We start from the raw sequence: 15,735 nt of genomic DNA on the forward strand, positions 1-15,735 counted from the left end.
GAAAAACATTTGAAAAAAAACACTATGCAAAACATACACACAAAAATACTGAACTCCGAGGAAATTAAATCGGAAAGTCAATAATCAAATGTCAAAACTAAAATCTCAAACACTTCATACGAAAAAAAATCAACTGTCATACTCCTGAATTTGGTAAAGCATTTTCTTATGTAGATTATAGTGGATTAAACCTGGTTTCATATCCTGCTAAACCTCTGACTTGTATGACAGTTGCATCATATTCTATTATAGTGACGATGAGTGAACAAAGTAAACAGACATATAAATTAAAGAAGGGCGAAAGATACCAGAGAAACTCATAGATCGAAAATAAACTGACAACGCTATGGCTAAAAATGAACAAGACAAACAGACAAGTACACAAGACACGACATAGAAAACTAAATACTTAACAACACAAACCCCACCAAAAACTGGAGGTAATCTTAGGTGCTCCGGAAGGGTACAAATGTCAAAAAGGGGTACAGCAGTCAATATTGTCTTTTAATCTTAATCACTATAAAACAAACCAATATGTAACACAGAGGCACAAAAAAGAAATAAAGACATTGCACATAAGAAAAAAGTGAAAGACAAAAGCACAATAACGTGTTTTATAAGTACAGAGTCACGTCAAATGGATATCACAAAAAAGACAGACTAATCAGTAAAAATAATCTTAATAAAGACAAATAAAAGAATACTATAACACGTAATTACGATGATTAACAACGTCAGTGCGCAGGATCTATACTTCAAGACCATCATGTACTATTTGTAAAGGTGATACGGAATGTACGGAATATTTATCCATTAGATATTGGTACCTTCCGATGACCTTTTTAAGAAAATTGACGAGACGTGCTTTGACATATCCTGTTTCACCAACTTTCTGCTCAGACATTGGTGACGTTTTGCAAAGACTGAGTAGGGAATGTGTTTTAGCTTAACCTTGAACAAAAATGCTCATAGCACAACTATTGAAAGCCAATGAAGTACATGTATAACTACATAAACATGCGAAGAGGACCAAACAAAAAACCAAATCTAAAATTATAGATGATAACAACTGTTAAATAATAATCAAACAAGATAAATTACTCATTTGAACTTATCTAATTACTGAATGCATGTTATTAAATTTGGATTGACTAAAAATAAATCATTATAGAATTAAATAAAAATCAATTTGTAATCTCTAAAAAACAGATATTTTACTCTTTTGGTATTTATTTCCGCTCATACCCGATACTTCCTTATTAACATATATCAAAAGTAAATGTTCACGCATAGGAAACAGCTTAAACAGACAATATCATTGAAGAAATATGACATAAGAGTCCGTTGGAATTTTTTAAATGTCGGATGAAACAATAAAACAGTCTTCATATACAGACTTTTTGCATGTTTTGGTAGAACAGAAACAAAAAGTGTTGATAAGTCTCTAAAACCGACAAACAAGTAATATTTTACAGAAACAAATATCTTACTTGGTGTGCAAGTTCCTGAAGAGTCATAATGGGTGGCTTTACACAGACATTTGTTAGTTCCTGAACCATCATCTTTGCATTCCGTGTCGGCTACACATTGATCTTTTGCAGTCTCTGCGACGACGCATGATGCTTTAAATGCAACTTCTGTAATTTGTTAATAATATTAGAAACAAATATATAAGTTCACAGTTGTATTTAGGATATTAGTGTTCCAACAAAATAATTAAATAATTAAACCGGAAATTTGAGGGTTATGTCAGTGGAACGCAAATAGTAACAAATTAACTCATAGATCTTCAGATTCTCTGTCTGTGTTTACATACTTAGTATATATTTAAATAAGTATACCAAAGTAACATAAATCATCTGGCTAATAGCAAATAGAGTCTCTTTATTTGTTTCCATTCTGGCCATCAGATGTACGTCAATTATCAATATAATGTAGTATATTCCAAGTCAAACAGTGTGAAGCAGGATCTGCCTACCCTTCCGGAACATCTGAGATCACCTCCAGTTCTTTTTATGGTTTCGTGTTGCTTATTCTTTAGTTTTCTGTGATGTTTCATGTGCACTATTGACTGTCTGTTTGTCTTGTTTTCATTTTTAGCCATGTCGTTGTCAGTTTTATTTTCGATTTATGAGTTTGACTGTCCCTCTGGCATCCGTCGTCTCTTCTTTAAAACAGAATACCAGCAATATTTTATTTTTGTTAAATAATCGACGTTTTTGGGCTTTAATTGCTTTTGCTAATTAAGAAAGATAAACATTATATATAAAACACTTATATATACTGTAATACAGTTTGGTATAAGCAAACGATTGAAGAATAGGATTAAATATTAAAGAATAATTTGTATATAAAATTAAACACAATTTTTTTTTAAATAAGAGGTTTCATTAGCCATGCACTTTTAATTTTTTTTGCGAACAAAAAGACGTTACATAAAAAATCAGTTTTGAATAAGCTATGGTACTATGGTAGGGAGACAAATTCAATCAAAGACTGGCGGTTTGTAACTGTTTGTATCCAGAGGCAGGTTGTTATCATACTCAAATTTGACCTAACAATATTCATGAAATGAATGTTAGTAAAAACTATATACATGTTTTTTATACCACTTTTAAAACTCAATTCGGGGTCATATTTTTCTTTTATGAAATAAAAACAAAATCAATGTTTCTTCTTTTTAGAAATACATCTCACCACATAAATCATGAAGTTGAAATTTAAATTAAAGTATTATATATATATGTGTTATTTTGTCAGGAAACCACGGTATTAATTTTTTACTTGAAAAAAATGGTAGTAAAATGATAAGCCCACACCCGAAAGAGATTATTTGTAGAAATAAATACTTGCAGATAAACAATAAATACGTAAATGTTATAAAATTATTCCTTAGATTTGTAAGGAGCATTTTCTAAAGTTGATCAGTGAAATTCTCAAAATCTGACATTGATGTAACATGACAATCCACGTGAAATGTGCCCTTACTTTGATTGTCATGAAACAAATGTCATCATTCCAAGTATATTGAAGTCAATTGCATTTAACAGTTCAGTATTCGGTAGAATTAGTGCAAACTTTTGGGGTATAATTTAAACAATACATAAGCAGTGTCCGTACTAAATGTTTGGATATCTGTTTTGCCAAAAGGCAAACTGTTGCACCCGTGGAAGTCACAAGGAATCAAATATCTCCTTGCCGTCATAGAACTTGACATGTATTACATAATATATTTGCATAAACAATGATAATCTATCCATAATGCTATGCTTTCATAAAATCTTACTTGGAGAACAGGCTCCAGCCGTATTAACAAAATGGGTAGCCTTGCATCCGCATGTATGTTTAGCGGCATGGCATTCTGCTTGAGGGTCTGCACACTGAGTAGTAGCTGTGCATGCTCCAGTTAATGTGATTTCTGAAATGAAAATTTCGTCTTGTATTTGTTCTGATTATTATTGTTTTGGTTTTTTTTTCTTCTAATTTTGTTTCTTGCCATAAATATTTGTTTTGCAATATGTCGTTTAGATATTTCTAATATTGAATCGTATAGTTAATGCGCTTTTAAATTTCACCCTGCTAAGACGAACACTTTTTTAGGTAAAAGTTATCTCCCTATTTACTGTTTATCAAATGTGTGCATCTTTTTTAGAACAAAAAAAGATATCGACAAAATTTCTTTTACAAATTGTTCGTGCCATCCTATGTTATTTTTGGCTAATTTGGGTCGAAGCGATTTAATGAAATTTTAAAGGAATTATCTACCTTTACAAACTAAATTTGTCGGTATGTTTTTTTTAATTCATAAACTTTTAAAGGTATAACCCTGGAACCTTTTTATATGAGGGACCATGGTCCTAGTTTAGAAAATGAGGTTAAGGTCAAAGGTCAAGGTCAAGTTCCAAATTTTGACTTTTGCTTATTTTGACATGTTCTCAAACACTTAAAGGTATATATACAAAAAACAAGTGCAAAATGTGTGCTTTAGTGTAATAAAGATATGGTACATTAGGTGTAAAACAATCCAATGGCATCGTATAGGAGTTACTGTCCCTGAAATGTCTAATTATAAGGTTATTTGAATTAAACTTCAACCTGGTTCATTGGAAAGCCATATAACTTTTCATAAAAGGTTGTGTGATATATAATCTTGAAAAATGACGACCGGAAGTGACCCTGAGAAAATCAAAAGTAGATTTTTGTGCACTTGTTTCATTTTAAAATACTCAGAATCCATATCTTATGTAATAAAGATAAATAAACTTATCACTCAAGACTAGAAATGACTTTCAATAAACCTGAAGTATCCAATTATCTTCTGTTCTGCATACAAAAGTATATAGAAACTATATATTTTTGGAATCAGTGTGAAAACAGCTTTCATATAAAACCAAAAGTAATATTCACTTCACCAGAAGTAGCACATCATTTCTCTTATTTTACTTAAAAATATATATATAGAAACGATATATTTATCCTATCAGTATGCAGAAACTTATGATTGGATGCATATTTTAACTTTGAGTAAACAGGAACTAGCTTCTTTTCAATACCTTTGAACATTGATGTGGAAAGACCTAAAATTGTTCTCTGAACATTTGATTTTTAATTGTTTTTGTTCTGATCATTATTAGGTCTTTCCACTTTTCCGTGGAAAGACCTATTGGTTTTTATGTCTTTCCACTTTTCCGTGGAAAGACCTATTGGTTTTCTTCTGATTATTATTTTTTTTCTTCCGCCTTATTTCTTTCCTTTGCTGTTTTTTGTTTCGCAAGATGTGGCTTAGATATTTGGAATGTGTTATCGAACAGTTTATACATGCTATACGCTTTTGTAACTGACACCGCTTAGCCGAATACTTTCCCATATAAGAGTTATCTCCCAGAACACTGTTTTTCTTGTGATCTCTAAGGCTTCGCAACCTAGATTTTGACCAGGTTGTTCTGTTTTATTTTGACCGAAGTCATATATAGATTCCATATGAGAGTTTTTCCCCCGTTTATGTTTGATATAAGTAATATTCATTTCTAACTGGTGAACCATAAGCGATAGAGACCTAGGGTCTTTCGATTTGAGATCCTTGGTCCAAAAAAATGAAAATAAGGTCAAGGTCAAAGATCAAGGTCATATTCTAGATTTTGATTTTGGCTTATTTTCACTTATTTTCAAAAACTATTTAACATATCGACAAATTATTGTTTTAGTTGCGACATGTCGTAAATTTTTAATTTGGTTTGTAAAGGTGCGTAGACAATAAATTGGAGTTTTCGCCAATATTATATCTAGAATCATGCGTAAAGTGATATAACTTATCAACCATACATTTTAGAGACCTCAGGTCTTTTAATTTGAAGCACTTGGCCAATGACCTTGAAATTAAGATCAAGGTCATAGGTTAATTGGACGTTCTAGATTTTGACCTTTGGTTGAAATTTATTTCTATACACGATAAAACCATTTGACTGTGAGCTTCAAGTTACAAACCAAACGAGTTTTAAAAAAGCAAACCGGGAGTGACCTTTGTAAACCGCAAGTAGCTCTTTTGGGACTTATTCCATTAAAAAGTATATAGACACCATATATTTTTGGAATCAGCTAAGGATTACCTTTCATTTGACACTGGAAATTACATTTTAAACCGAATTATGATATTTTCAAAATAAATTGTTAGAAGTGGAAAAACCTTCAATTGTTCTCTGAACAAATAGTTTTTAATTATTATTATTATTGATATTATTTTCTTCCGCCTAATTTTGATCTCCCGTAAAATTTTTGTTTCGCAAGATGTCGCTTAGATATATCTTATATAGTATTATCCAGTTGATGCGCTTTTTATTTTCACACATTCTATGCCGAACAATTTTCTTTGTAGGAGTTATCTCCCCGATCACTGTTTCCCTTGTGACTGAATCTCCTCCGTTACCGTAAAAAAAAAGCGACACATTTATTTCATAAAATTGTTTGTTATATCCTTTTCATGATTTGTTCAATTTTGACCGCAGCAATATGAACGCATTATATGAAAGTTATTTCCCCTTATGCTTTTGATATAAGGAATATGAATTTCTATCTTGTAAACCGTAAGTAATAGAGACCTATGATCTTTTGATTTACTTAAGGTCCTTGGTCCAACAAATTAAAAATAAGGTCAAGGTCAAAGGTCAAGGTCATATTTGAAATTTTGAATTTGGCTTATTTTCACTTATTTCCAAAAACTGTATAAGATATCGAAAAATTATTTTTACTAAATTGTTAGTTGCAAAATGTCGTAATACGTAAATTTTGATAGTAAGGGTACGTTGAAGATGAAAGGGAGTTTTCCATACACGTATGGTGATATAACTTATTAACCATATATAATTAAGACCTATGGTTTTTTTTATTTGAGGTCCTTGGTTATGACCTTGAAATTGATCTCAAGGTCATAGCTTAAATTGACGTTCTAGATTTTGACCTTTTCTTTTACCTCATATGAATATGTATACATGATAAAGCCATGAGACTTTTTGCGATACGTTTCAAACATTTAACCTTGAAATAACAACCGGAAGTGACCTTGTGCAAACCGGAAGTAGCTTATACTTTATTATTATTAAAGTATATAGAACCAAATATTTTTGGAATCAGTCTCACGTTAATATTCAAATATTATCGGAAGTAACATTTTTCAAACCTGAAGTAACAAATTATCTCCCTTATCTAAAAACAAATAGTATAGAAACCATATATTTTTAGAATCAGCTTACAAAAAGCTATCATTTGACGATTGAAATGATATTTCAAACTTAATTTTACTACTTTCACAAGCCCAGTAGTCAGCACTTTTTGTGCTGACATGAATTGTCATTGATATGGTTATATTTATTAATTCACTGTTTACAAATGTTTAAATATTTTGAAATACTAAGGCTTTTCTACCTCAGACATAGATCACCTTAGCTGTATTTGTCAAAACTTTTAGGAATTTTGGTTCTCAATGCTCTTCAACTTTGTACTTTATTTGGGTTTTTTTTTTACTTTTTTGGATTCGAGCGTCACTGATGAGTCTTTTGTAGACGAAACGCGCGTCTGGTGTATATACTAAATTTAGTCCTGGTATCTATGATGAGTTTATTTATTCATATTAAAATACATTTTTTTGGGGTGGAAAGACCTTCAATTCTCAAAATCTCTGAACAATTGGTTTTTAATTATTATTATTAGGTCTTTCCACTTTTCTGTGGACAGATTTATTGTTTTTCTTCTGATTATTTTTTTTTCTTCCGCCCAATTTCGTTCTTGCGATAAATATTTGTTCACAATATGTCGCTTAGATATTTGGTATATGATATCGAACAGTTTATGCGCCTTTGAAATTTACCCTGCCTAACCAAGTTCTTTTCTTTGAAGGAGTTATCTCGCCAAACACTGTTTTCCTTGTGTCCACTACTCCGTCGCAACCGTAAAAGATTACGACAAATTTATTTTATAAAATTGCTCGTTATATCTTTTGCATGTTTTGTTGCATTTTAACCGAAGCGATATGACAAGTCCTTTTGAGAGTTATTTGCCCTTATGCATTTGATATAAGTGATATGCATTTTTATCTTGTAAACCGTAAGTAATGGAGACCTAGGATCTTTTGATTTGAGGTCCTTGGTAAAACAAAAATGAAAATTAGGTCATGGTCAACAGTCAGGGTCAAATTCTTAATTTTGATTTTGGCTTATAATCACTGATATTCAAAAGCTGTATGAGATATCGACAAATTATTTTTACGTAATTGTTAGTTGCGACATGTCTTAACACGTAAGTTTTGATTGCAAGGGTAGGTTGAGCGCAAAAGGGAGTTTTCTCCCCTCTTGTAATTAAAAATACACGTATGGTGATATAACTCATTAACCAAATATAATTAAGAACTATATATAGCTATGGTCAAGTAAATATTCAAATAGTATTGGAAATATTTTGATATAAAATTCATGTATCATTCATAATAAATTATTGTTTACACCAACAACTCTTACTTGTGGCACATGTTGTAGCATTTTTTTTATAAGAAGTGGTACTACATGCACATTTGTTGGAAGTACCGTCACATATATTGTTACTGTCTGTGCAATCTCCAACTCCGGTACCTGTACAAGCTGCATCGAAAGCTACACCTGAATAAAAGATAATTCTTGAAATTCTAAGGCTTGTCTACCGTAGGAATATAATGTAGCTGTATTTTGCCAAACTTTAAGTATTGTTAGTCCACAATGCTCTCAAACTTCGTACTTGAATTGGCCTGTATAACCTTTTTACATTCGAGCGTCACTGATGTGTTTTTGGTAAAAACGTGCGATTACTAAATTTCAATTTCCTGGTATCTATGCTGCATTACTTTATTTAGTATTATACATCATTTTAAATCCTGTTTAAGAAAAGAATATTTTCAAATAGTACCAAATATTGGCGTATTTACCCTGTGTGATGGAGACAAGGAGTGACATCGATTGCATCATACGAATCACAAATCATCTGATTGTAAAATTAAAGAGGTGAATGGTATAGTTGCCAATGATACAACTTTCCACAAGTGTTATCAAATATAGAATCCGCAAAAATATTTCGTAAACCTTATTAAATGAAAATCGAGAAATATTACACCCGCAAAAAATAACCCGCTTTACGGTATTATGTCTGGTTTTATTGTTATCAAAATATTGGAATGAATATAAATGAGAGGTTAAGCTACGGACTTTCCGTTTTCACTTTTTCTAGGAGTTAGGAACTTTCGTTATTTTACTTTTTATGGTTTGATAAACATTTATAAATTCGAAAACTTAACAAAAGAGGGACGAAAGATACCAGAGGGACAGTCAAACTCATAAATCGACAATATACTGACAACGCCATGGCTAAAAATTGAAATGGACAAAAAAACAAACAATAGTACACATAACACAACAAAGAAAACTAAAAAATAAACAACACGAACCCTACCAAAAACTAGGATGAATCTCAGGTGCTCCAGAAGTGTTGCTTATGCAAGAACAAATCCGGTAAATAGTCGAATAACAATAATTTCTACATAGACTACTGTATATATTATCATGACATACCTTCAACGCCTACTGCAATATAAATGACACACACGATCCAGATGCCAACAAACCGACAAAAAAGATCCTGTAAAAAGAAAAACTAGTTCCGTGAAATTACTTTAAATCCTATTTTGATTAAAATAATGCTGTATGTGTTTTTGTGTTATATAAATTCAACCTCAGTAAAATTGCTCGGACAATGCTCAAACCAAAAACAGTTCAAAGCCAGGGATGTAAACATTTATTTATGATAATTAAAGCTATGTAGTATGATGTTCTGGATGAAAATGCCTAACATAACGTTGCGAGGCTATTCGTGTCAGTCGATATACAGATGTCAAACCACCAATTAAAAATTCTCATCTATTCAACACGTTGTTTTTAATTTAAACAGCTTTATAAATATAATACATTAAGTTTTAACCCAGAAACACCTGGTATATCTTGTACAAGCTTAATCTTTCTACATGCAATTTTCAATCAAATCTTGTCATTAGACACTACCGTTTCGAGAGCCAACTACTACTAAAATAAGTTTACATAATGAAGTGTATTAATCCTAAATTGTTTATGCAAACTGAAGTCTTAAGTTTCGGTCAATGTGTCATTAATACAAATAATGTATTATTTTAAAACATTAGTTTTGGAATCCAAATAAAGGGGAAGCTAACAAAACAGAGAAGGAACAAATATGTTAGATAAACCGAACGAAAATAAACATCAGAGGAATATATGATATAGCATATCACACTTTAAAAATATTTGTACCTTTTCTAATCAAATAAATATATTTTGCAATAATTAATTTACTTGATTTAATATTAAACTATAGCATTAAAGCAATACATTGCACTTACCATAGTACAGAGACAACCAGCAAACTCAAAATCTGAAATATTAATACTAAATTTTGTTTGTATATGATAACGTGATCCGAAACGTTTCCAGGTGAGAGAAAAAACACAGGTGACATTGCATAATCGTTACGTTGATCTCTATTTGCATATCAAAAGAAATAACACTTGATATAGCTTGTGCGTTTTAAGCACCTTTCTTATTTTTCCTTCGGTAAGACAAAAAATTATTACATGTTCAACGTGTCATTACTGACAGGCGTTCGAATCACTTTTCTAGATTTACATTCATTAGGAACGCTCAAAGCTGAATACTTCTAAAGCCAACTTTGGCTGACGAACACACATTTGAGAAGTAGTCCACGGCTTCGTATTTAGGTTTTGATGTTAATATAAATGTTATACTATTTAACCAAAACTATAAGACTGTCATTATATAAATTACATAGTTGTAAATCTTGTAAACACAATGCCTCTGAGAGACAAACAAATTTTTGTAACGCAGATAAGCAGATATAACATTGGTGAACTAATTATAAATTTGAAATGTGTATAAATTACATTGTATGGCATACCAACAGGTTATGCAGTGGACAACGTTTTATAACCCTTAATATTGCCAACAAGGAAAGTCGTTTTTCGAATAACGAAACTTTAAATTTTATATACCCTAGAAGGTCGATTGATGTAGGGCACTTGACACATTGCTAGTAGTATTTGAACCAGTCCAGGTTTTCGTACTACTATCGCAAACTATATGTGACATATACTGTTTGTATCGATATTGGAGTTGAAGCAGCACTTGTTAATGATGGTAAGATTAATTGTGTGGAAAACAAAAGGACTTTGAATGTTGTATCAATTAAACAACCTTGTCCTCTATAAGTCATATATAACGTTGAAGTCTTTGATTCGTTGTTTTCAGTAGCAAAAATAGAATATACATATATAAACATGTAAAAATGTGGAAACTTTACAACAAACGTTCTTCAGCTAATAACCTGTAGTTATATGTCTATACTGTCAATATGCATTTATTATATTGTATATGAATTACACAATTTTTAGTAGGCGTATATTGATATTTTTTTTGAAATAATTACAAGGCAATAAAAATTGAATGCAATATTAAGCTAGACAACTAGCTTCATCCAGTCGAAATCCAATGCAGATAAGTAACTTTGTAGCTGTGAAAGGAATCGAGTTTTCTACTTACCTTAGAATGTTATCTGTTTGAAATGGCGAAACAAGTTTACAATGTTTGAAAGCATATAAATATGCTCGATAATGCGCAAAATACATTCCGCTTATTCAGCTATAGGAGCTCCGAAATGACAAAACAATTCAAAAAAAAAATTACCTCATCATTATCCATTAGTTTATATTGTATTGGTCAAAGTCTATAAAAATGATGAAAGAAGTAATAATTTTAAGAAGGGCAGATGCAAACGTTGCCCAACAAAAGGAAAGTGGAGACAAAGAACAGTATATTCTGTTAGGAATTTTATAATACATGTCAATCTGAGAGCATCTTGATTATCTTTAAAGCATATTAAAAAATATATTTGATAATTTCAAAAAGAAGAGTTCGTCTGGTGCAACATCTTATTTTTGTATTTGAACATTCAATGGTCACAAATATATATGTAAATCACTTGTTAGAGGGCACAAGGAATTGTTTTCTATGCGTTTCATATTTGAAATTGATACAAATAATGAAACCAAGATCAAAGAATATGCACCCAGTTTTACAATCTCACTGTCAATAACAAAACAGTGTTAATTGTTTTCTTTCAGATAAGGTGCTAGTGATACAATGAAAGTGTTGTATGCAATGCCATATACAAATATTTGCAGATTGTGCGATACCATATACAAATACTTATAGATTGTGCTATGTCATAGACAAATATTTGCAGATTTCTTGAAATATACATAATAATGATATATCTTTTTCTTATATCTTACATCTTTAACACCTAAATAAATTTAATCATGGTTCGTCGGGTAGAAATAAAGTTATGTAAATAAATATCAATACATCTTATAACCTATTCCTTAAAAACAAAATATCTATGAAAAGTCTGTTACTCCTACTTTATAATGCTAAGCATAGCACGTCTGTGGGGCTTTCAGCAATTGTGTCCAATCTCGGGTGACTAAACCTCCAAATTATCATTACATTGGTAATCGATCGATTAGGTCAAATTTATCAATCAAAACTTCGAATGCAATGCAGTTCTCTGAATCAACATATTTTTGTTAAAAATATAGCTACCTCACCACTTTGTTTATGTGGCGGTATTGAAACAACAGTTCACTGCTTGTTGCACGGCCTCCGATTTCACATCATGTATGAACAGCAGTTTTATAACATCAGAATCATACAATTTTTCTAAGAAAAAATATTGATTTACGGCTGAACGGAGCTCGGGAACAATCAAAACATGGAAATTTCTTGGCAGTTCAAAAAGAGGGACGAAAGATACCAGAGGGACAGTCAAACTCATAAATCGAAAATAAACTGACAACTCTATGGCTAAACATGAAAAAGACAAACAAACAAACAATAGTACACATTACACAACATAGAAAACTAAAAAAATAAACAACACGAACCCCACCAAAAACTAGTGGTGATCTGAGGCGCTCCGGAAGGGAAAGCAGATTCTGCTCCACATGTGGCACCCGTCGTGTTGCTCATGTTATAACAAAGCCGGTAAACAGTCTTATTCGGTAGTTCACATTCATGGAATGGAAGGTGGTGGTAGTTACGACGTAAGAAACATATCCGATATCATTTGTGAAACGGTTATTTCATAACGGTCAACAAACTCGTGATGGCGTCTGTAAAATTTACGAAGGGATGATTTCAACTTCACCATTTGGTTCAAAAGCTTCCTTGTGAGCAGCAACCCTCTAACGGGAAAATCATGATAAGAAATGCAAACAAGGGCATATCGTATCAATTGGGAGATATATAGCCCGTATGCAGGTAATGCTGGAATATTGCTACTTAGAAATGGAAGGTTCACAATTGGAAAGCTGAATTCATCTCTTTTGTCGTAAAGTTTTGTTTTCAACCGAGCCTCGTTGTCAATTTCTAGATGTCAGTCAAGATATTAGGCCGACTTAACTGTATTCGTTGTAACCTTTATATCTAGTTCGATGGTATAGATTCGTTCAACATAGTCACCAAATTTTGAACTATTTAGTGAAAGAGCATCATCTATATAGCGGAAAGTAGAGTTAAAAAATATTGATAACTTCTTTTCTTTCTTCCTGAAAAGTTCCTTTAAGAAGTCAGCCTTGTAATAATAAAAAAAACAAGTCGGCAAGAAGAGGGGTACAATTAGTTCCCATTGTAATGCCGACAGTCTGTTGAAAAAAAAAGTAAAATCACAAAAATACTGAACTTAGAGGAAAATCAATTCGGAAAGTCTATAATCACATGGCAAAATCAAATAACAAAACGTATCAAAAACGAATGGACAAGAACTGTCATATTCCTGACTTGGTACAGGCATTTTCAGATGTAGAAAATGGTGGATTAAACCTGGTTCTATAGCGCTAACACCCGTCCTTCGAACGAAACAAATAATTGGTCAATCAAGAAATCAAACATTCATATCATATGATTTCAAATATCTTTTACAACAAGTCTACAGTAAATATATATATCTTAATTATATATAAGTAACTGTGTCCTCGAATAATGTATCCAATTATTTTGTTTTACCTCTTGTGTCACAACCTTATTGTATATTTTGTTTGTTTTTTCATCTAGTGTAACATTTTTGAATTTAATACATATTACTCATTGAGTATACCAATATGAGATGTTCCTATTTGAATTAGAAAACTAATTCATATAAGTTTATAGCTTGATTCTGGATCCTATTTATTTTTCGATTGTATTTAATATGTAAATGTCAAATTTCGAACATTATTCAACTTAAATTTAATTTAGCAAATATGTTTACACTAAAAGTCTGTAACTGTTTGAAAAATGAAGCCATATGAGAACCTTACAAAACAGACCAATATTCATCTTATATTTCGTATTTGAATCTTCCAAAATCAAGCAAAAAACACATGTTTATGTATACGTGCACTTGCATGAAGTCGATTCTATCCGACGCAGCTTATCTTTTTTAATAAGACTGATTATATAGTAACACTTAATAACCATTTAAGAGTAAACATAATAAATGTCATAACGGGGATTACAATTGATAAACCTGTCAATTAAATAAAGATCAAAGGGATTTTGAGAATACGGTTTGACATTATTTATACAAGAATAATTTCACGCAATCTTACAAAAAAGTTTCAATTCTAATTAAAATAAGAAACAATGATGTAAACAGAATCCTATCATTACATAAAATATGTGTTTGCCTCATTTTTGTAAATCATAATTTTTCTAATTACAAATCAGGCTTTATATGATATTGGACAGGTAGATAGGATTTAATTAAATAAAAGTAACAGTATTATACCGCTGTTCAAAATTCATAAATCGATAGTGAAAAAAACAAATCCGGGTTACAAACTAAAACTGAGGTAAACGTATCAAATATAAGAGAACTAATACACAACAGATTGAGCATTCATTTTAACATTGTTACGGTATTGCTCTCTCATGATGCAGAATTATTAAAAAAATTACAGTGTTTCTACGGTAAGACAGTAACGCTTATGTATACAATACTGAGTAGCAAATGCAAGCACTGTATTTTTTATGATTCTAAAATGTTCCTCTCAATTAACATCTGGTATGAACACTTTAGGGGTATTATTACAGGCACTTGTTTACCTTTGGTATTTTGTTTATTGAATAAATATAAAATATGCTTGTTAACCATTAAAACTGATCTACATCTATATTTCATAGGTTGAGAGTGGTATTGGGAATGCTGAGTATTTCATGAGAGACAGGTCATCTGTGTCATACAAGACCATAACAATTGATAGTCAGGTAATTCCTTTTTCTAAATAATCAAAATAATACATGTACCTGTGAACATTTTGTAAAGGGCATACAAAATATGCATATACATGTATGTTCAGTTTCAAGGAAAAATGAAGATATTGGGACATGGTTATTATTTCTCAGAAAGACATCATTATACCAAATAATATACATGTTTTTCCAACACTGTAGAAGTGGGAGGGAAATAGTGTTACCCAATCCCAATTGGTTTCTTTTCTGTTACTTATATTTGCCTTCAAGAACCAACTAAATTAATGCACAATGCATATTACCACAAAACACAATTAGAAAGATTTTATCATGAGGTATGACTATTCGAAAAGTATGTACATGTTAATGTTCCATAAGGTTAAAAAAATTGTATGTAGATATAGGAAGATGTGTTTTTATATATATGAACAAAATTAGATTTTGATGGAGATCCAAAGTGAGAGGAAGGGTTGTTCAGAATTTTAATAATCTCTAAAAAGTTCAAGACATATAAACGTTGAAAGTATGCCGCACAGCCCCATGTTTAGACCTTTGAAAATAAATATTATTGTACATGAATCCACTTTAGGTTATATATTCTTATGAAACTTCATAGTTAAAGTGGAACAGTTTTAACCGTAAAAGAAGTTCCCATAGGAAATTGCACTGTCTATATTTACAGAAGTGCAAGCTATATATTTAGGGTAAAAGGCCACATAAAACTTCACCAAATGTGGCTTATCTTCATAGATTTTAATAAAATATTTCATAAAAACTCAGAAAATCCTTTACTTTGAATATGTTGACTCAGCATAAATTCACAGTTTACAGTATGCATAATGTATCC

The 15,735-nt window shown here is 31.2% G+C and overlaps 1 protein-coding gene across 1 annotated transcript in view; it reads right to left on the minus strand.

Annotated features, from left to right (window-relative positions):
- LOC143045196 (uncharacterized) overlaps window positions 1-10,007 on the minus strand; it is a 265,357-nt gene extending 255,350 nt beyond the window's left edge. The window contains exons 1-5 of the mRNA XM_076217539.1: window positions 9,926-10,007; window positions 9,087-9,153; window positions 8,007-8,144; window positions 3,287-3,418; window positions 1,491-1,637 (exon numbers count right to left, since the gene is read on the minus strand). Of these exons, the coding sequence (XP_076073654.1) occupies window positions 1,491-1,637; window positions 3,287-3,418; window positions 8,007-8,144; window positions 9,087-9,153; window positions 9,926-9,928 (487 nt within the window). The 5' untranslated portion in view covers window positions 9,929-10,007. The remainder of the gene's footprint in view (window positions 1-1,490; window positions 1,638-3,286; window positions 3,419-8,006; window positions 8,145-9,086; window positions 9,154-9,925) is intronic.
- Between the last annotated feature and the right edge of the window lie 5,728 nt (window positions 10,008-15,735).

The sequence above is a fragment of the Mytilus galloprovincialis genome, chromosome 9 (assembly GCF_965363235.1).
Source record: "Mytilus galloprovincialis chromosome 9, xbMytGall1.hap1.1, whole genome shotgun sequence".
NCBI lineage: Eukaryota > Metazoa > Mollusca > Bivalvia > Mytilida > Mytilidae > Mytilus > Mytilus galloprovincialis.